This window comes from Mobula hypostoma, chromosome 9 (assembly GCF_963921235.1).
Source record: "Mobula hypostoma chromosome 9, sMobHyp1.1, whole genome shotgun sequence".
Classification (NCBI taxonomy): domain Eukaryota; kingdom Metazoa; phylum Chordata; class Chondrichthyes; order Myliobatiformes; family Myliobatidae; genus Mobula; species Mobula hypostoma.
In genome coordinates this window covers 17,233,192-17,256,820 of record NC_086105.1, presented here as the reverse complement: position 1 = coordinate 17,256,820, position 23,629 = coordinate 17,233,192, and the positions used below count along the sequence as shown (strand labels likewise).

The 23,629-nt window shown below is 39.8% G+C and overlaps 1 protein-coding gene across 2 annotated transcripts in view; it reads right to left on the bottom strand.

Annotated features, from left to right (window-relative positions):
* Positions 1-23,629, bottom strand: part of LOC134351531 (ras-related protein Rap-1b) — a 64,246-nt gene that overhangs the window by 25,855 nt on the left and 14,762 nt on the right. For both annotated transcript variants that reach the window (XM_063057804.1, XM_063057802.1), the window contains exons 2-5: positions 18,852-18,908; positions 5,043-5,131; positions 3,304-3,372; positions 2,843-2,899 (exon numbers count right to left, since the gene is read on the bottom strand). In XM_063057804.1, coding sequence (XP_062913874.1) covers positions 2,843-2,899; positions 3,304-3,372; positions 5,043-5,099 — 183 coding nt within the window. In that variant the 5' untranslated portion in view covers positions 5,100-5,131; positions 18,852-18,908. The remainder of the gene's footprint in view (positions 1-2,842; positions 2,900-3,303; positions 3,373-5,042; positions 5,132-18,851; positions 18,909-23,629) is intronic.

Genomic DNA, 23,629 nt, shown 5'->3' with positions numbered 1-23,629 from the left:
CGTGTCGCTTTATGGATATATAATAAATCTGTGTATATAAGCAATCTTACATATTTATATTATTATTATTGTGTTCTCTATATCTTACTGTCTTTTGTTGTTCGGCATCAGATCTGAGTAACAATTATTTCATTCCCTTTTATACTTGTGTACTGGAAATAACATTAAAGAATCTTGAACTGGCAAAGAAATGTAAAATATATTTAGAAATTGGGATGAGTGGATTGTCTTATTAAGAGACTTTAAACAGTTTGGGTCTGTGATTTTGAGTTTAGGAGATCTTAATTGAAATATCCAAGACCTTGATGGGGCATGACAGGGTAAATGTTGAGTTATTTTCACTGGTGGGAGAGTCTCAAGGGGACACAATTTCAAGGTACGGAGGCAAACATACGAAATTGAGGCATGTAACAAGTTATTTTTTGCAGATTGTAGTGAGTATCCAGAGTTTTTTTTCAATCCCAGAAAGTCATGGACTAGATCATCATAGGTATTTAAAGTGGAGGTAAATACATTTTTGACAGAAAGATTAGGGGATTGAGAGCTATAGGCATCTGACACAGATGAAGAATTGAGGCTTGGAATAGAGCACATTGAATTGCAGGGCAGGTTTGAGGAGCTAAGTGGTTTATTTATACCTTCTTGTGTGACATTAAGTTTTGAAGTCTCCTGAAGAACAGCTTACAAGACCTAGTGCTTATCATCATAAAATATAACTAGATTGCACAAGATCACTTAAAAAAAAATGTCATTGCCTGTTCATTTGATTTGAAGCCTGATTTATATGAATATTTCTGTTAGAATCCAAAACTGGTGGCTAGAAATAAATCAAACATTAAGAGGTGAAGCTAGAAATAAATCCAACACAAAGACGTGAAGCTAGAAATAAATCTAACAGCATAAAGAGGTGAAAGTATTCAAAAGAACTTTGATTCATAAAGATTAGGAAGAGCAGGGCACAAAGCTTCCACAAGCCTGTTTCGCTATTCAGTAAGAGGAAGCAGATCCAATCGCTTAGTTCTACTTTTCCGTCTGATTGCCATAACCTTTGATTCCTCTGGTTGCTAAGAATCTGTTTACCCCAGCATTCAGCATATTCACAAATGAGCAGCACCCACAAAAAATGCCAAAAATTTACAAACCCTCCATAAACAATCCCCCCCCATTCTAAAATATCAACACATTTCAATGCACCTTTGTTCCAACTTTACAATTGGAACTATCTTGGCACCTGTCTGTCAATCCCAAGCCCTTTCTTCTGATCTATAGCAAGCATAGGCCGTCCTCATCCAATCTCCTTAGCCCAGCCCCCTCACCCTGGAATCAATGTGGCAAATTAACTCCCCACTGAGTCCAAGTATATGCTCTTTGCAGGTAAGATGACCAAATCAGCACACATTATGTCCAACCTCAAAGCCTAACATAATTTCAGAAAAATTTGTTTAATTTTGCAGATTAAGTCCTTTATAATAAAACCAATTCACATACCTTCCTAACACTGGCTATACTTGCTCATTTACTTTTTGTATCTTGTGAACCACATATCCAAATCGCTCTAAACACCAACATTTTTCTCTGAAAACTTTTCTCTATCCCTTCTCTCAAGCAGTGCATAATATTCCCAAATTATACTGTATACCACCTATCACCATCATATCCACTTTTTACCGTCAATATTCCTTTGCAGATTCTCTACATCCTATCCACAGCTTACTTAACAAACAATTGGTAATAATGTAAAACTTTATCACAAATTGTGGTTAAGGAAAACATTTCCAAAAGGAAACCAAATTAGGGAAGAGGAATAAAATAAACTGCAATGCTGCAACTATTCTCCAACAGTTTCAGAAAGCCCTTGGTCAGATAGATCAGCGGCCCCCAACCACCGGGCCGCGGACCAGTACTAGGCCGCAAAGCATGTGCTACCAGGCCCCGAGGAAATGATATGAGTAAGTTGCACCTTTCCTCATTCCCTGTCACGCACTGTTGAAATGGAACACAGGGTTGCCAACTGTCCCGTATTTGCCGGGACATCCCGTATATTGGGCTAAATTGGTTTTTCCCATACGGGACTGTCCTTGTCCCATATTTCCCCCACTAAGGTAGAGCGTTCCTATGAAACCTTTCGAGCTGAAATGGCGTAAAGCGAAGAAGCAATTACCATTAACTTATATGGGAAAAATTTTTGAACATTCCCAGACCCAAAAAATAACCTACCAAATCATACCAAATAACACATAAAATCAAAAATAACACTGATATATAGTAAAAGCAGGAATGATACGATAAATACACAGCCTATATAAAGTAGAAATAATGTACGTACAGTATAGTTGGGAAGATTAAGCCAAAACTGATTTGCGGGGAAAAAAAAAAATCGGCACATACACACACGTCACGCATGCGGACACGGGTGCCCGCGCAAGGCTTCATGGTCACTGTAGTCTTTCTCGGGGTAAACACAAGTGTCCCAGGATTTGACTGCTACTTTTGTCCCTTATTTGGGAGTGAGAAAGTTGGCAACCCTAACTGTAAAAGACATGTTGAGGTGAGCTTCACCCTACTTGAACACACCCCCCTCCAATCCGCAAGAATATTGTCAATATTAAACCGGTCCGTGGTGCAAAAAAGGTTGGGGACCCCTGAGATAGATTATCCAAATGAATCGTCAGCCTGGGCAAATCAAAACCAGCAAAAAAAAAATCAATGAAATTAGAATATCACATTTCTAATTTTAAAAGGCAAATGGAATCAGAGACAAACATGAAATATAAACACAAGCAGAGACTAATTAGGCTGAAATTGTTGTCTCTTTGATGAAATGCTCTGACTAGTATTTTACCGTTCCAGCTGTATCCAAGATTTCAAGCATACATTGTTGTCCATCTACTTCAACTTGCTGTAAGAAAGGAAAAATGCTGGAATTAACACAAATAGGTCTGAATTATCAACTTCAAAGTACTTTTACAGTAATGATAATACTACAGTGCTAAATGCAGCAAATATTAAGAGAAAACAGACATTTTACTGAATATTGCAATCTTTATGAAAGTGAATCACGTTATGAAAAGAACTGTGTAAAACAGATTTGCACTACTAACAAGACATTTCTAGCTGAAATCCAATATTCATACCCCTGAACAAAAAATATCCATTATTGCTAAACAAGCCTGTAAGAACATGAGAAATAACACAGTTGTCTACTATATAGTGATCAAGACGAGACTTGCAGCTTTGGTCCCCAAAGGGTATTGCCACATCCCAGCTTAGTTACATTCAAGATTGACTTCATTGTAAACTCACCTTTCTGTAAGAATCCTCTATTGTTGGATCATATTTTTCAACAAATATTCCCTGAACGAACTGCACCGTCTGCAACACAGTACAACTTGTTGTTATGGAAATAAATTAGTACACTGTACAAGTTGAACTTTAAAGTGTTCAGTAACAACCCCATCCAAAACCAGCATTTGAGACATAAAAATTTTGTACATCTACTCTGAATATAAGTGACATCTGCATTACAGCCATTCAGATTATGGATATTCATGTCGATCGAGTTCAGAAATCATTACCCAGAAATTTGAAATAAGGAATAAAATATGCTGCCACAGAATTGCATTACAGAAAAAGAATATGGACACAGCTCTCCCATTACAGCATTGTGGTGGGGTGGTGGGGGGGGGTGGTGGAGTTAGCACTTTTTTATATATTACATCAGAACAAATGGTCAGCAAAGTGAAATGCATGGATCAATAGAAGGAACTTAAAAATCAGTCAGTTCAGTTTGGCAACAACACCTCCTCAATGATCTAGGGTGTGTGCTTAGCCCCATGCTCTACTCACTTTGCAATTACAACTGTATGGCTAAACATAGTTCCAATACCATATTCAAGTTGAAGACAATAGCAGTGTCGTAGGCTGAATCAAAGGTGGCGATGAATCAGTATGCAAGAGGGTGATTGAAAATCTGGCTGAACAGTGCCACAATGACAACAACCTCTCACTCAATGTCAGCAAGATCAAGCAGCTAATTATTGACTTCAGGGGGAAGCCAGAAGTCCATGAGCCAGTCCTCACTGGAGGATCAGGTGGCTGACCTAACCACACCAGACCCTTCACATCTCTGAACATTCCAGCCTTGTCAGTTATTCCTCAACTCCATTTTATCTTCCTTGATTCAGTACCTTCCCACCTACATCTGAGATATTTCCCTGGCCCTGATTGCCTTATTTTCACCATGAATGTCCAGTCCCTCTTCACTTCCATCCACTTCAAGAAGGCCTTAAAGCTCTCTCCTTCTTTTGAGACAGCAGACCTGACCAGTTCCCTTCCACCACCACCCTCTATCTTGCAAAACTGGTCCTCGCACACAACAATTTCTCATTCGGCTCCTCCCTCTTTCTTCAAACATTAAGTGTAGCCATAAGCACCCGCATGGGTCCCAGCTCTGCCTTTCTTTTTGTTGAAGGTGAGAAGGAGGAAGTTAGTATTTGGAATGAGCTGCCTGAGGGGGAGGAGGAGGACAACACAAATAGTAACACCACTTAAGTGGCTTTTAGATAGGTACTTGAAGAACAGGGCATAAAGGAATATGGGATTAATGAGATTGGTATAGCAGGCACATGAGATTAGTATAGGAAGCATGATGTCAGGCTTGGGTGTGGTGGGCCAAAGGGCTGGGTTCAATGCCATGTCATTATGACTACAAGACCATGTACTGTGGCACCCAAATCCAGAATTGTTTTTCTATCAACTTCATATGGAGTTCTTCAATCATACCTAGTTGTGCAGTAATTCAGTGGCAATTAGTTTCAGACTGAGTGAGAGGAAGACAGACAAAATAAAAATTGGGTTCATAACACATACATGTATACACATACCCAAATTAGATTCAAAATAGAAGGGAACAGTGGGATGTTCATCCATCATTAACGGAATTAACATTAAGTACTTGCACTTGCAGGTAGATATGAAGGCTGCCATATAAGTGTGGTTAACTCTAGGAAGATGAAGTTATGAACAAATTCAACAGGACTCACCAAAGCTGATTTTCCAACACCGCCTGAACCGAGAACCACCAGCTTATACTCACGCATTGTGTAATGTATTCAGTGAGCAGTGCTTCTTGCTGCACCAAAAAAAAGTTGCAAAATTACTCCAAAATTAAATGTGGTTTCACAAAATTACTAAAATTCCTTAGAATTCAGAAGCTTAAAAACACGCTATTCATCCATGAAGCCTATTCCAGAATTATACCACACAAGAGTCCACAATCAGTTTAATTTAACTAAATCAGCATTACCCATTTCAGCCTTGTGTGCATGAGTGTGCACGCGCGCACACACACACTCACTCTCCTTCTAAGTGCATCCATAATATCTTCAACTCTTGTTTGAGAGAACAAATACTATGGTCAAAATAATCTTTGTACTGAAACCTTTCTTCCTGAATTCCTTAATGGTTTTATTTATGATTCATATTTGGTTTCTTTTATAAGTGGATATGAATTCCTTTCTTAATCTTGAAAGCTTCTATTATTTTACTCTCATGTCAAAGAGATACGAGTTTTCTGATGGGAATAGCTTCCCATCCTTTTAATAACATGGAGACTCGAACTCCAGTCAGAAAAACAGTCATCCACCAGTACCCACGGCTTCCTGTTGCCGAGCCAATTTTGATCCAGTCTGCTAACGTGTGCCAGATCTCATGTATCCCAATGAAACTCAAAATTGAATTTTTCATATGCACAAGTAAATGTATGCACAGGTGCAATAAAGCACATTTGTAGCAGCATCGCAGGTACAGAGCGTCATATTAAAAAAACAAATAATACACACATTTAACAAAACAAAATCAAAATCCATTTGATTGCAAAATGATCAGAATGGTCATAGCATTTATAAACTCCAATGTGATTAGGGTTTTGCAGTTTAAGAACTGAATGGCTGAAGGGAATTAGTTGTTTTTGAACCTGGCGATTTGGGACTTCAGCCTCCTGCCCAATAGTAGCTGCAAATATGGCATGTCCTGGATGTTAGAGATCTTTAATGATGGATGTTGTTCTATTGAGGCAGTGCCTCCTATAGATACAAACTATACTTTGCAACTTCTCATGTTCCTGGCCATGTCTTCATGTCTTCTGCAACACAGCATGATGCAACCAGTTAGGATACTTTCAACAGTACATCTGTAGAAGTCTGTTTGAGTGTTTGGTGACAAACCAAACCCACTCCTCATCCCAAGATGCTGGCACATCTCCTTTATAAACGTATCTACTTTATGTGCTGGACTCAGGACAGTTCATCCCATATGTTAACACCAAGAATTCAAAGCTGCTGATTTTTTCCACCACTGATTCTCCCTCATCACAGACTGGTGCAAGTTCGCCTTCCTTTCCCTTCCTGAAGTCATCAAACAGCTGAAGTTGAGCTGATGTTTAATTTTGCTGCTGTTGAGCTACAGGTTTTCTTGCCACACCACTCAACCCACTGCCCTATTTCACTCTTGTAAGCTCACTTTTTGCCACCCGTGATTCGTTCAACAACAGTATTATTGTTGGTGCATTTGAAGATGGCATTGGTGCTGTACGTATCCACACAGTCATGGGTGTATGAAGAGCAGAACAGGGGGTTAAGCCTGTAGTCTTGAGGTGCACGGGTGTTAATGATCAGCAGAGAGAAGATATTGTTACCAATCCTCATTGATTGAGGTCTGCTGATGAAAAAGTTGAGCATTCAGTTGCAGACGCAGGTAGAGGCTCTGGTCTTGAAGCTTGATAATACTTGCCACCATCAATTTTCTTTGTTATCTTGTAAAACTGCTGTATCCAGCAAATGCAGAATGGCAAAGTGTTAATTCTTTTCTGACACTGGGTACTCATACATAGATAAATGGCATGTCTATTTCGATAAACAAATTTATATTTCATCAGTAGGCTTTGCAAAAACTGCATCAAATAGCAATGAGCCAAACTGATTAAAGTTGATATAAATGGTAAATATATATACACACTCTAAAAGGAATGCAATTGTTAAATTAAACTGACACTTTAAATGAGCAGCAATTCAGAGGATCATCAACCAAAGCAAAACCTAATTAGCCAGTGTAGGGTGCTATCTGCATGAAGAATTCTGCACAGCAAGCTTATTAAATTACACACAAAGCAAAAATGGTGTTGCCAAATCTACAAAGGATTACACAGCTTGGAAACCGGTCCTACAGGTCTGAGTTCATACTTACATCAAGAAACGATTTATACTAATTCCATTTTATTCTCATATTCGCATTTACCTCCAGATTTGACTACACACATACACAGGAGGAATTAATTGACAAATCTGCTCATCTTTCAAATGAGGCACCTGGGAAAGACCCACGTAGTCACAAAGTGAAAATAAAAACTTTGCACAGGAAGTCAGAATTAAACATGGATTACTAGAACGGTAAGACAGCAGATGAACTAGTTGCACAGCTGTGTGTCAACACAGCAATTTTTATTGAACAATACCAGCCTAAAAGAATGTATTCTTCAATCAAGCTATGTCAGTAAACTCCAAGAATCTGAAGATACCATTTATGCCCCTTTTTAAAAAAATTAGCTTTTGGTAGATCTCAAAAAATTAATATTTAAAGGCCATCTTAATCCATTGATTTATAAGCTCCAAGAAAAATTTAATGTTGGTCATACATTACTTTCCAGACACCAAGCTGTAAACTTTGAAATCTTTCAAGATGTTCATACAGATTCGCAATAATATCAGATAGTGTATATAAATAAATATTAACCCAGTAGATTTAATTTCTGTTCTTTTCTTGTACGATCTGATCCAGGCTGAAGCAAAGAAATTAATTCAACATGCAGAAGGGGGTTGCATATAATCTTTCATTTAATCTAAAATATAAAAGAATGGCTATAGCATAGAATGAGACCATTCAGATGTCAAGTCCACGGCAATTTTATGCCACATCCTTGCAAATTCTTTCCATTTAGATAATGATACAGTTCCATTTTGCATGCTACAAAATTGAATGAGCCTCCACAACAAATACTAGCAGTGTATTCTATCTAGATCTGAACCACTCACTGTTTAAAGCTAGCTTTCTCTCATGGCACATATACCAAAAGTGACAACCATTAATTCTATGTTCTTGATCCCTCTACCAATGGGATGTTTTGCTCACTCTTTGGGCTGTAATCTTTATACAGTGCCTTGAAAATGTATTCAGCCCCCAATGCTTTGATCATATAAATGAGTATAAGTATTACAACCAGGGATTTTGATCAATTTCACTGAGAATTTTTATCTGTGAACCACATGCTCCCTCCCCTCCCCCATAGTAAAGCCCCAAAACTGGGAAAATTGTAAAGCATGAAAAACAAAAATTGAAAAATCAGCAGTTCAAAAGAAATTCATCTCCCTTGGCTCAGTACTTAGTTCAACTACCTGTCACAGCCATTTATAACCATAAGTATTTTTGGTTAAGTATTAGTTTTGCACAACGTGATGGAGCAAGGTTGGCCCATTACTCCTTGCAAAAGTGTTCAGGCTGTGTCAGTTTGGTTGGGGAGCACAGCGGACAGCAATCTTGAGGTCTTGCTAGAGACATTCAATGGGGTTAAGGTCAGCACTCTGACTGGGCCACTCAAGGACATCAATTTTTTTGATTTGAAGCTACTCTGTGGTGGCTCTGGCAGTATGCTTTGGGTTGTCGTCCAGCTGAAAAACAAACTTCCTCCCCTGTTTCAGCCTCTGGCAGAGGCTAGTAGGTTCTTATCCAGCATTTGTCTGTATTTAGCAGCATTCACCTTCCTATCAATCCTGACTAGATTTCTAGTCCCGGCTGCTGAAAAGCATACCCAGAGCATAATTTTAGCTTCACCATACTTTACAGGGATGGTGTTAACTGGCTGATGCCGAATATTAGATTTATACCACAGGCACTGTTTAATACTGAGGGCAAAAAGTTCCACTCGTCTCATCTGACCACAAGACCTTCTTCCACATCTTTACTGTATCTTCTAAATGACACTTTGAAAAAGTGGAAAAAAAAATGAAACCACAGCCACATTGCCTAGGTCAGGCCATCCTTCTAAACTTAGCTGGAAGAGAATAATGGTGCTCTTAAGAGAAGCTACTGTGGGCAAAGATATGCTTGTTTTAAAATAAAAAAAAAAGACAGGGCTTCTTCTCTGCCACTTTCATAAATATCCTTTTTGAACAAGGCCTTAGAGATTGTGGAGCCATGAACATCATCTCCAGATGCAGCCACTGACTTCTGCAGCTCACTTAGAGTGACTGTTAGCATCACAGTAGCCTCTTACAAGCATCATTAGTCTCTTCCAACTGGGTTTTGAAGGGTGACCTGACCTAGGCAGTGTGGTTATGGTTTCGTATCTTTTTCCCCCCACTTTTTCCAGAGCTCTGGGGTAGGTTCAGTACCTTTGAGATGGACTTGTACCCTTCCCCAGATTTGTGCTTCTCTGTTATCATTTCTCTGACTTGTCTTGGTTGCTCTTTTGTCTTAATTTTGGTTTGGTTTGTTAAAAGTCTACCATACTGTTGGACCTTACAGAGTGAGTGATTATTTACTCTTATGAATTAAGTGAAAACAGGTGATCCTCCAATTTTCTACATCAACAAATTGGATGAGTTGGTAAGTATTACACCTGAGGAAATTTAGCATAGTAATCATAAAAGAGATGAATACTTATTCAGCCTCACAATTTTGGTTTTTAATTTTTCTTAAATTGTTGGCAGGTTTTGGAATTTTTCTTTTGATTTCACATGATACATAATGTTTTGTAGATTAGCTCAAAAATCCTGTCAATTTAGAAAATGAGACAGTAAAATGCAAATATAGCTGTGGGGGCTGAATACATTTTCAAGGCACTGAATCTTGAAAATGCATTTATCAGACCTCATTGTAATAATTGTTGTTCCAAGAAGTCATATTAATGATTTAGATGAAAATGTTGATGGTCTGATTAGTAAGCTTGCAGATACCGTGAGAATTGGTGGAGTTGTAAATAAAAAGAAAGTTTGACAAAGGATAAAGCAGTTGGAGGCTTGGAAGGAGAAATGGCATATGGAGTTTAATCCAGACAAGTATGAGGTCAACTGCAAAAAGTATACAGTAAATGGAAGAGGGATCTTGGAGTGCGAGTCAATAGCTCCTTGAAAGCAGTAGCACAAGTGGATAGAGTGTCAAAGACACCTGCACTGGACTTCGAGGCATGTGGTCCCCGGACTGAATCTGGCCAGCTCCTTGCACGTTTTCCAGCTGTGCTGGGTTGAGCATTGAGCAAGCAACTTGGCCATTTTAAAAAACAGACAAAAATGCTAAAGAAAAGGCAAAGTTGCCATCCAATGCGCCACAAGACACGGAAAGGAACAACGCAGAAGAGGTTCACAAGGATGAGACTTTGACTGGAGTGCATTAAATTCAAGTAGAACAAACTTCAGGTTGAACAAACTTAGAAATATTTTATCTGGAGGATTGAAGGCTGTGGTGTGACTTGATAGAAGTACATAAAACTATAAGAGGCATAAACAGGGTAGAGAGTGTCAATCATTTTTCTAAAATGTCAAAAACAACTAGAGGGCATAGGTTTAAGATGGTAGAGGGCAAGTTTAAAGGAGATTTGAATGTTTTGTTTAAGCGGCATCTAGACTGACATTAACAGGCATTGAACAGAGGGATGTAGATCACTTGCAGGCAGATGGGATTGCGACAACAGACATGATAGGCCAAAGGGCCTATTCCACTTGATCACAACTTTGATTGTTCTGAAATATGCTAAAGCAAAGACAGGAGCAGATAATGTTAGAGAACATAGATGATTTTTGTGACTGTGGTTCAGATCAGGAGCAACAGAGCACCCAGCTGTGAAAATTCTGGTTTAGTTTAAGATAATGACATTAAGGAGATAGAATCATGAGCAGTGAGACCATTCCTGATAGGAGTAAAGATGGTGGTCTCAGTTTTCATAATAATTAACTGGAGATTTTTCCATTACTAGATAACCTTGCAAAACAAGGCAACAAAGCACGTTGGAAGTGGCTGACACTAGTCTCTGAAGTCTACAAATAGTTTTGCAACAGTGCATTATGCACGGTGCCAAGGACAGAACTTTGTGGGATTTCAGAATTAAGCATGGGACATTAAAAATAAACCATGAAAGATGCCCCGATTACAGTTGAACTGAAACCCCCAGAAATTCTTTGGAGCTCAGGCACCATCTGTGGAGACAGAAATACAGTCCAAGTCAGAAATACCAGGGAAAATCTGTCAACTTAGCAGTGAATTGCAGATGTTTCCAATCGTTAATGTGGAAGTGGAAGTGGAAGTGGAAGTCTTAAACTAGCTAGCCAAGCAAGAGGGCATAATCTTGGCAAATTCCCAAGCCAAGCTATATTTGGATAAACAGGCATACAGGACCACAAGACATATGAGCAGAATTAGGCCATTTGGCCCATTCCAAATTGGCTGATTTATTGTTCTTCTCAACCCTATTCTCCTGCCTTCTTCCTGTAACTTTTGACACCCTGATTATTCAAAACCTATCAACCTCTATCTTGAAGATACCCAATGACTTGGCCTATAAAGCCATCTGTGGCAATGAGTTCCACAGATTCTGGCAAAAGAAATTCCTCCTAATCTTTGTTCTAAATGGACTGCCCTCAATTCTGATCCTAGACTTCTGATCCTCTGGTCCTAGACTTCCCCCACTTTAAGAAACATCCTCTCCATATCCCATCTTCTAGGCCTTTGACCACTTTAAGAAACATCCTCTCCATATCCCAACTTCTAGGCCTTTGAATATTCGATTGGTTTCAATGAGATTTCCCCCTTCTAAACTCGAGTGAGTACAGATCCAGATTCAAACACTCCTCATACGTTAACCCTTTCATTCCCAGAATCATTCTCATGAACTTTCTCTGGACCCTCTCCAATGCCAGGACATCTTTTCTTGGATAAGGAGCATAACACAATGACAATACTTAAGTGCGCTCTGACCAATGCCTTATGAAGTCTCAGTATTACATTCTTACTTTTGTATTCTAGTCCTTTCAAAATGAATGCTAACATTGCATTTACCTTCCTTACCACTGACTCAACCTGCAAGTTAACTTTTAGGGAATCCTGCATAAGGACTCCCAAATCCCTTTGCACCTCAGAATTCTGAATTTTCTCTCCATTTAGAAAATAGTCCACACCTTTATTCCTTCTACCAAAGTATATAACCATGCATTTCTCTACACTATATTCTACCTGCCACTTCTTTGCCCATTCTCTAATCTGTCTCAGTCCTTCTGCAGACACCCTGCTTCCTCAACACTACCTGCCACTCCACCTATTTTCTTTTCATTGATAAACTCGGCCACAAAGCTACAAGTTCCATCATTCAAATCACTGACATACAACATGAAAAGAAGTGATCCTATCACCGACACCTGCGGCACACCACAATTCACCAGCAGCCAACCATAAAAGGCCTCCTTTATCCCACTCTTTGCCTCCTGTCAGTCAGCCAATCTTCTGTCCATGCTAGTATCTTTCCTGTAATACCATGGGCTCATTAAGTAGCCTCATGTTTGGCACCTCGTCAAAGCTTTCTGAAAATCCAAGTATACAACACCCACTGACTCTCCCTTGTCTATCCTGCCTGTTATTTCCTCAACAAATTCCAACGTATTTGCCAGGCAAGAATATCCCTTTAGAAAATCATCCTGACTTTGGCCTATTTTGTCATGTACCTCCAAGGACCCCGAAACCTCATCCTTAATAATAGACTCCAACATCTTTCCAACTACTGAATTCAAGCTAACTGACCCATAACTTCCTTTCTTTTGCCTCCCTCCTTAAATAGTGGACATTTGCAGTTTTCCAGTCCTCTGGAAGCACTCCAGAATCCAGTGATTCTTGAAAGATCATTACGAATGCCTCCACAATCTCTTTCCTACCTCTTGCAAAACCCTTGGGTATAGTCCACCTGGTCTATACTTACCTTCAGACTTTTTAGCTTGTCAGGCACCTTCTGCTTAGTAATATCAATGACACTCATTTCTGCCTCCTGACACCCTCACATTTCTGGCATTCACTAGGGTCTTCCACAGTGAAGACTGACACAAAGTACTTATACAGTTCATCCAACATTTCTTTGTCCCCCATTACTACTCTCCAGCATCACAGTTTAATTTCTTTATCTTTTTCATCTTGATTCTACATTTGACTTCCAAGCATTCATGCTTTTTTATGACTCTTCCTAATCTCTTTCCTCAAAACATGTATCCATAATAGCCTGTCATTTTTTTTTCAATTATATAATGTGGAAGAACATTTTTTGTAACAAGTTTTAATCACTAAATGGTATAAAAAGAACATTTATTCAGTACTATCAAACTGCTGTACTTAAGTTATTAGCTGTTATATAACTATGAGAAGTAAAAGCAGGAGGCAGCCATTTGGCCTGTACCAATGGTTCACTGCCGTTCTAATTATTGCTGTTTACATCTCCTTGTACTTGTTTTGGGGATCGCTGCAGGAGCTCTATGGTGCAATCTGCAGCCTCGAAGCCACTCATCCTGATGATTTCTTCATTGTGGCTGATGACTTCAATCATGCCAACTTAATAACAGTCTTGCCAAAGTTCTACCAGCATGTTAAGTTCACAACCAGGAGAGAATATATTGGACCTGGTTTATATCAACATTCGTGGAACCTACAACACTGTCCGCATCTTGGGTACTCAGATAACATATCCATTTTGCTAACTCCTGCATACAGACAACTGGTTAAACAAGTCAAACCAGTTCACAGGAAGATCAGGACCCGGCCAGAAGGTGCCACCTCAGTTCTGCAGGACTGCTTCGAGATGGCTAGCTACGATCATCACATCAATATTGATGACTATGCGAGATCAGTGACTGGCTACATAGGAAAGTGCATTGAGGACATTAAGATAATTAAACACTACACTGCCAGGGCACATCAGAACAATGGCTGACTGCAGAAGCTTGTGCAATGTTCAGGGATCAGGAGGCTGCCTTTAGATCTGGGGACAGGACAACTCAAAGGACAGCAAGAGCTGAGCTCTCATATGTCATCAAGGTAGCAAAGCCCAAGTATGCACAGAAAATCCACAGAATCTTCGTGACAGCAGGGACATGCAGCAAGGTATATACACCATACCTGATTACAAGTCCACCCTGCATGTCAATGACAGCAACACTTCCCTTCCTGATAGGCTGAATGCTTTCTACGAGTTTGCGGCAGCATTTCAAGCTCCATTGCACTGAGCACTGGTAACAACCTCCCCAATTATAGTAATGCTATAAATGGAATATAGAGGCAGAAAAATGTCATTGCAATGACAATGGTTTCCCTCTCCATACGTTGCCTGATCTTCCCAGTATTTTCAGCACTTTTATTTTATTTCAGTCTAGTATTGCAGTTTTTGTTTTTTTGATTACACAAGTCTGTATACGTTTTTGTAAACTTTATTTTGGTAGAGTAATTTGTCAATATGATTATTTTCAGTGCCCCAGTATTGGCTGCTCTGCAGGACAGTGCTTTCCTGTTTTGACAGACATTCTGGATGACGAATTATTTAATCTTGATTTTAGTGGTCAAAAGACATAACTTTACATAATGCTCTTCCCATTAACACCAGGTATTTTTAACAATTTACTGTTACAATATAACAGTTGAATACTAAGTTAGTAATATTTATGATGAATAATTCTCGTGCTTAGATGAATGTGATCAGTTCAACGAGGGAAGCTAATCCATGGGTCATGTCGAAATGCTAGATCAATCTAATGTTGGTCTGGAATGATTTCACCAGTAATGAGAAACTTGCTTACTAATAAATAAACTATAACTGTACTAATCAACACACACAAAATGTTGGAGGAACTCAGCAGGTTAGGCATCTATGGAAATGAATAAACACTGAGATTTTGGACTGAGACCCTTCATCAGCACTGCAAGGAAGGGGGATGAGAATAAAGTGGGGGGGAGGGAAATGAGTACAAAGATAGATGGTGACAGGGGAAGCTGGGTGGGTAGGAGTACAGGGATGCAGTAGGAACCTGGGGGAAGGGGGAGGGAATAGGTGGAAAAGGAAAAGGAGAGGAGGGTGGACCATCGGAAAAGGGCAAGAAATAGTTGACAGACAAGTGAGGAAAAGAGGCAAGAAGGGAGCCAGAATGGGGAATTCAAGGAGGAAGATAAATGGGGGGAAATTACCAGAAGTTGGAGAAATCTGGTTGGAAGATTGGAAGACAGAATATGAGGTGTTGCTCCTCCAACCTGACAGTGGCCTCATCTTGGCAGAAGAGGCGACCATGGACCAACAAGCCAGAATGGGGATGGGGACTGGAATTGAAATGTTTAACTCTAAATGTAGGCGAAATGCTGTTAAAGCTCAAGATTAGAGAAACTTCCTGTTTCAGGTCAACGATGCTAAAATTAACTAAATTGCAGGGAGGGCGAGGTCAGTGTTGTTGTCTGACTTGAAATGATAACTTCGGTTCACTTTCTACAAAAGTTGCACTGATGAGTTGAATATTTGCAACATTTTCAGTTTTTACTTTAGATTTCCAGCATAGAACATAGAATAGTACAGCACAATACAGGCCCTTCCCCCCACAATGTGTGCTAACCTACTCCAATATCAATCCCATAACACTCATTGTACCACAAATGGGAAATAAACTGAAGGGGAACTAAATTGACTGTATAAAAATCTCACACTGCTTCTAGTGATCAGCCATAGATAACGAGAACCTAGGCGACACAGTAGCTCAGCAGTTAGCATGGCTGCTTTACAGCACAGCATTACTGACTGGGGCTTGCTTCCCGCTGCTGTATGTAAGGAGTTTGCAGGTTCTTCCCGTGAGTGCATAGGGTTCTTCTGGGTACTCCACATTTTAAGACTTGGGTTAAGAATAGTGAGTTGTGGGCTTGCCAAGTTGGTGTTCGAAGCATGGCAACTCTTGTGGGTTTCCCCTAATACAATCCTCAGACTGATGGTCGTTGATGCAGAATTACACACTTCACTGTATCTTTCGATGTACACATGACAAATAAAGCTATTTTCTTTAAAACCAGTTTAAATTGATTGGAACAAGCTTGTGAATTTTCTGAGAACTCATGTGGTGCAAGGCCAGCTCACCAAAGCAGGATAAATATACATGTATGTTATAAACACCAGAAACTCTGCAATGCTGCAAATCCAAAGCAACACGCAACACACACACACACACACACTCACACACAATGCCAGAGGAACTCAGCAGGTCAGGAAGCATCTATGGAAATGAATAAACAGATGTTTTGAGCTGAGACCCTTCTTCAGGATTGGAAAGGAAGGGGAAAAGATGCCAGAATAAAAGAAGGAGGGATTGGAAGGAGGACAAAAGGTGATAGGTGAAGACAGGTGGGTCAGAACAGTCAAGGGCTGGAGAAGAAGGAATCTGATAGGAGAGGAGAGGGAAGGAGGAAGGGACCCAGGGGGAGGTGAAAGACTGGTGAGAAGAGGCCAGAGTGGGGAATGGAAGAAGGAAGGGTGAGGGATTTTTTTAAAACCGGAAGGAGAAATCAATATTCATGCAATCAGCCTGGAAGTTACCCAGATGGAATAAGGTGTTGCTCCTCCACCGAGGGTGGCCTCAACATGACACAGGAGGCGGCCATAGCCGATGTGTCAGAATGAAAATGGGTATTGGAATTAAAATGCTTGGCCACCAGGAAGTTCCACTTTTGGCAGATGGACAGGAGGTACTCGATGAAGTGGTCACCCAATTTATGACAGGTCTCACCTATGTAGAGAAGGCACCATTAGGAGCACCAGACATAATAAACAATCTCAGCAGATTTGCAGGTAATGGGTTACCTCACCTAGAAGGACTGTTTGAGGCCCTGAATGGAGGTGAAGGGTATGTTGTTTTATCATAATAAAAAACCAAGTACAAAATCAGATTAGCAACACACATAAAGGTTGCTGGTGAACGCAGCAGGCCAGGCAGCATCTCTGGGAAGAGGTACAGTCCACGTTTCAGGCCGAGACCATTCGTCAGGACTAACTGAAGGAAGAGCTAGTAAGAGATTTGAAAGTGGGAGGGGGAGATCCGAAATGACAGGAGAAGACAGGAGGGGGAGGGATGGAGCCAAGAGCTGGACAGATGATTGGCAAAGGGGATATGAGAGGATTATGGGACAGGAGGCCCAGGGAGAAAGAAAAGGGGGAGGGGGGTTAAAAAAAAAAACCCAGAGGATGGGCAAGGGGTATAGTGAGAGGGACAGAGGGAGAAAAAGGAGAGTGAGAGAAAGAATGTGTGTATAAAAATAAATAACGGATGGGGTACGAGGGGGAGGTGGGGCATTAGCGGAAGTCAGAGAAGTCAATGTTTATGCCATCAGGTTGGAGGCTACCCAGATGGAATATAAGGTGTTGTTCCTCCAACCTGATTGTGGCTCATCTTTACAGTAGTGGAGGCCGTGGATAACATACCAGAATGGGAATGGGACATGGAATTAAAATGTGTGGCCACTGGGAGATCCTGCTTTCTGTGGCGGACAGAGCGAAGGTGTTCAGCGAAACAATCTCCCAGTCTGCGTCTGGTCTCGCCAATATATAGAAGTCCGCATCGGGAGCACTGGAAGCAGTATATCACCCCAGCCAACTCACAGGTGAAGCATCACCTCACCTGGAAGGACTGTCTGGGGCCCTGAATGGTAGTGAGGGAGGAAGTGTAAGGGCATGTGTAGCACTTGTTCCGCTTACAAGGATAAGTGCCAGGAGGGAGATCGGTGGGGAGGGATGGGGGGGGGGGGACGAATGGACAAGGGAGTCGCGTAGGGAGTATCCCTGCAGAAAGCGGGGGGGGGGGGGAGAAGATGTGCTTAGTGGTGGGATCCCATTAGAGGTGGCAGAAGTTACGGAGAATTATATGTTGGACCCGGAGGCTGGTGGGGTGGTAGGTGAGGACAAGGGGAACCCTATTCCTATTGGGGTGGCGGGAGGATGGAGTGAGAGCAGATGTGCGTGAAATGGGGGAGATGTGTTTGAGAGCAGAGTTGATGGTGGAGGAAAAGAAGCCCCTTTCTTTAAAAAAGGAGATTTACAAAATTAGATTTTCTGCTGCAGGATGAAATTGACAAGGATAGGTACAACAAACAAGTTGAACCATAAACCTGGTAATTTTATATTTTAGATAATTTATTTTATATACAGCACTACCAAACAAAGATAACTGGACCCATAGGTTAACTGTGCTTCACAATTTTCTTTCATAATCTAATAGCAATCCATGTTGGTAACATTTTTTAGTATCATAACATGTGCAGACTGCCTAAAGAATCTTTCGCATGGATTAGTTAAATGGTGTCAAAGTACCACGCTGCTACTTTGGTACAGACTTGTAGATTCCTCAGGGTGATGTAACTACATTCAAATACACTTTCAACAGCGTTCATTAAATTGAGAAAACATGAACCCCCAGCAAACTTCTTGCCTCTACTCCCACTCCAACTTCTCCTCCCCCTCAATCTTACCAATACTGGAACCGTCAATTGCTCCCACTAGCAGCTCGTGAAGGACCAGAAATTGTTCTATTTGGCTCACTGCTCAAAACTATGTGATAGAATTATTTAAATCCCCAAATTCTCATTCTCCATCATCAGTAATATTTTAACTACAAGGCTCAAACTGCTGCACATTTCCATATACAAATTGTGTCAACAAATTCTAAAACATGGTGTAATTAAAATTTTGAGAATATCAGAAGTTTGAATATAAAAATGGTTAATCACAGTATTTATCACAAATCTTGATTACTTACAGTTTTTCAGTACACTGCTCCTTTTAGTAGTAGGATTATACTTTCAATAGCTTCCACCTGCAAAAGAAAAAATTAGCAAAGTCGTAGAATGAATGAACCTTAAAGTTTAGTTATAAATTTAAATCAGTGATAAATTAAGGTCATTATTTTCCACACCTAACAATATATACACTTTTCCATAAGGTAGGCACAATAAAAAAATCTTTTCCAATATGTAGTAATACAAATAAAATAAATACAATGCATGTTTGAACAAAAAGCAAAAATTAAACCAAATTCTTCAGTCTCACAAGCTTCATTAAGTACCAATACAAAGGACATTGATTAGAACTTGACACTTGTGCAATAAACTGTACATTTGGTATATTTTTCCAACATACACTGCATTATTTCAGAAACAAAGATAAAATTTCATAAAATTTTGATGCAACGTGCCATTATTAACTCTCAGATTGAATCTTAGAACTGCATCAAATTAGTACATGTTGATTCCAGATTCACATTTATCACATACATCAAAACAATGAAATATGTTATTTGGGGTAATAACCAACACATCCAACAGTGGTCCTTCTACAGTCAATACTCTGCATAAAAGCCATTTAATTGGAAAGGAAACTTGCATCACAAAATATTGGCTGCCACTTCCCTCTACAATGCTACCTGACCCACTGAGCTCCTCCAGCTTCTTGTTTGTTGCTCCAGATTCCAGTATCTGCTGCCTCATGTCTTCATTATTACAACTTTAATCCTTGTTTGCAACAAAACCTGGTGAACTTACATTCAATAGCTCCAAAATGCCTGTGCTTTTGGTTATTCACAAAACAACCTAGTTTATGTAATGCAGATGTGCAATATAAAAGGAAGCCTCCCTTGAGATGGGACACAACTCAGGCAGATCTTTTAAGTTGTTTATTTACAAGTTTCCTTGGGATAATAGCCACTTCAACCCGCCCCAACAAATCAAACCCACACATCACCAATTTATCTTTCTGCTAACTCTATCCTGGTCATCACTTCATCTGTCCACAAACTCATGCTCCTGCTCATCAACTCTCCTCTTGCCAATCTACTCTAAACCCCTGCCTCAAAACTAACTTGGACTGAACTCTTCAAGAGTGTTGTGTATGAACAAAACACCTAACACTGAGCAAGGTCAATTGATTAGCAATTGAGATAATGCAAATTCTCAGCAACAGCCCATATCCAAAATGTGGAATGGCATATCACATGGTGACTGAATAACATCTCTGCAGACACTGGTGTTTTTTCTCCTTGTTCTTTCAGTCTTTTTAGAGTAAATAATCTCAAATTAGGATGAAAAATTGCATGATCCTATTCTCAACTTCAATGTTCTTGCAGCTCTAAACTCTCATATTATAGGATGTTACATTTATTCAGGTAAAAGGATTGGAAGCAAAAAAAGTGAATGACGTTTTAAGACAAAAGGGAACACTTGCTTGGTAAATTTTGTAAAATGTATCTTTAAAATACGGATTTACTTACAACTATTTCTACTCTTGAAATTTCAATTACTGGGAACCACCAGGTTCAGGGAGTTGTTACCCCTTGTCAACCATTAGGCTTTTGAACCAGAAGGAATGACTTCACTTAACTGTTCCCCCAACCCATCTCATGCTCTCGATATTTATTGCTTATTATTTTTTTTTTCTTTTGTATTTGCAGTTTGTTGTCTTTTGCACATTAATTATACGTCCTATTGGGTGCTGTCTTTCATTGATTCTATAGTGTTTCTTGCATTTACTGAATGCCCACCAGAAAATGAATCTCAGGTTGTATGAGGTGACACATGTACTTTGACAATAAATTTACTTTGACCTTTGGAAAAAATGATATAGATGTTTAAAAGACACATCAAACAATTTGACTAAGTAAATCATAACTGAGAAAGAGGACAGAGATTTTAAAGTCATGGAGCAGCACAGCACAGAAACGCGCCATGCCGAACTGTTATCCTGCCTAGTCCCATTAACCCACACATGGAATATAGCTCTCCATACCCCTCTCAGTTGTGTCCTTATCCAGATTTCTCTTAAATTTCAAAATCCACCACTTGCACTGTCAGCTCATTCCAGTCTCACCATACTCTGGGTGTGAGAGTTCCCACTCATGTTCCCCTTAAATATTTCACCTTTCATCCTTAAACTCTATTCTTCCCTTTAAAATATTCATATCAAGTCACCTTTGGACCCTAACCTCAAATATTAGACATGAGATTTTCTTCAAATATGCCTTTTGTCAATTGTAAAGGCAGATCAAGCGTAAACTGGCTGGATTGTGATAAAGGCTTACAAGGTCAGAATACTGTGTTTTGGTACACATTTCCTCAACTACCACTTGCAGGACCTAATAACCTATTTCTGCAACATGTTTGATAGTCTCAGTAAAATTAACTTTTGTGGGCTATTTCATTACATTTATAAAAATATTTGACAAAATAATGTAATTTAGGAATATCTAGGTGCTATATGGCAATATGACCACATTCACAAAAGTGACTTCTTTAGTCCTAAAGGTTAATATAATACAAGAATTGTGCATAGCTTCATATAAAAAAAAGGGGAATATTTTCTGCCAAGGCAAATAAATTTCAGTTCAATTGAGTACAAGGTGTGTTTATACTCAACTTGCTGCGAGGATCAAGATTGGCAACTTGCTGAAAGATCCAACTGGCAGTGGCGGTGACGGTGACTTTGCATTGAGAAACTATTTCATGCCTTCTGAAAAGTTCTGGCTCTCAACAAAGAATTCACCCAATATGCATTTGAAATACATGCATATTTTATCTCTCAAACTTATCCTGCTCCTTCTCACTGAAAGAAAAAAGTTATCAAAGCAGTCATACATTACATGATTATAGAATTTCAATTTTTGCTTTTGGCCTGATCACTTCTTCCTTCTACAATATCAGAGCCCAACCAACCATCTTACTAAAGTTGAAATAAACCAGATTCCAGATGCCCAAAATACAAAAATGCTACAGTTTCTCTTTACAAAACATATCATGCAGTGTATATATTGCTGGTGTGATATGCGGGTGACAGTATCAGGGACACACCCTTACAGCTGCAATGCTCTAAATTTGCACAACAGACTATTTTCCCTTCTGACATCACCCATGACAATGCTTCATCCTGCCTGCCTCACAACAACGTAGTCCATCCATTAAACTCTGTGACATACAGTGACATTCCTTTCCTAGTCAGACAAAAGATACTAAATTACCTTTGCATTCATTCTATAAACTCCAGTGACCTTCAGAGATACAGAAACCTTGGCGTGTACATCAGATCCCGAAAAGCAGAATAGGTCAATAAAGTGGTTAAAAAGATGCATGAGATTCCTTACACTCTATGCTTCAGCTAAAAGAGGAGGAGGAGGGATGTTATGCTATTAATGTATACTATGCTACATAGGTCAAGTATTAAGTACAGCTCCAGTGAGAATATTGGAAAAATGTGACTGCTCTGAGAGACCACATAATGGATTTATGTGAATGCTTCCAGAAACTCAATATTTTGACAAGACTAAACAAAGTACGTCTCCATCCATTAGAAAAGAGTAAATTAAATCAAACCATGTAAAGTTACTGAAGAGACAGGGTTCTATTTCTCTCAAAAATTAGGAAACATAGATGGAAACTAATTGATAAAATGATTAGAAAGATGATTTAAAAAAAAAACATTCTTCCACTCAAGAGGGTGGCATGTTTCTGGAACTCAAGGCTAACAGGGTAGCAGAGGCAGAAACCATTATTACATTTAAAAGATACTTGGATGTCTACTTGAAAAGGCACAATCTGCACGATTAGAGCTTATTGGTTGAGTGGGATTACATTCTTCTCCCATCAAAACTGATAATGTGCTGAATGGTAACCTGTGTAATGTTTTCAAATCATCCCATTCTTCAATTCTTCACAAGCTGCCAAGAAAAGCACTTTCTTCGCAACCCAAAGACAATATGTGCAGCAGGCCATTCAGCCCTTCGAGCCAGCATCACCATTCACTGTGATCATGGCTGATCATCCACAATCAGTATCCAGTTCCTGCCTTATCCCCATAACCTTTGATTCCACTATCTTTAAGAGCACAATCCATTTCTTTCTTGAAAGCACCCAAAGACTTGGCCTCCACCGCCTTCTGGGGCAGAGCATTCCACATATCCACCACTCTCTGGGTGAAAAAGTTTTTCCTCAACTCCGTTCTAAATAGCCTACCCCTTATTCTTAAACTGTGGCCTCTGGTTCTGGACTCACCCATCAGCGGGAACATGCTTCCTGCCTCCAGCATGTCCAATCCCTTAATAAGCTTATATGTTTCAATCAGATCCCCTCTCATCCTTCTAAATTCCAGTGTATACAAGCCCAGCCATCCCAAGAATTAACCTTGTGAACCTATGCTGCACTCCCTCAATAGCAAGAATGTCCTTCCTCAAATTTGGAAACCAAATCTGCACACAATACTCCAGGTGTGGTCTCATCAGGGTCCTGTACAGCTGCAGAAGGACCTCTTTGCTCTTATACTCAATTCCCCTTGTTATGAAGACCAGCATGCCATTTAGCTTTCTTCACTGCCTGCTGTACCTGCATGCTTGCTTTCAGTTGACTGATGTACAAGAACATCTAGATCTCGTTGTACTTCCCCTTTTCCTAACTTGACTCCATTTAGATAATAATCTGCCTTCCTGTTCTTACCAAAGTGGATAACCTCACATTTATCCACATTAAACTGCATCTGCCATGCATCTGCCCACTCACT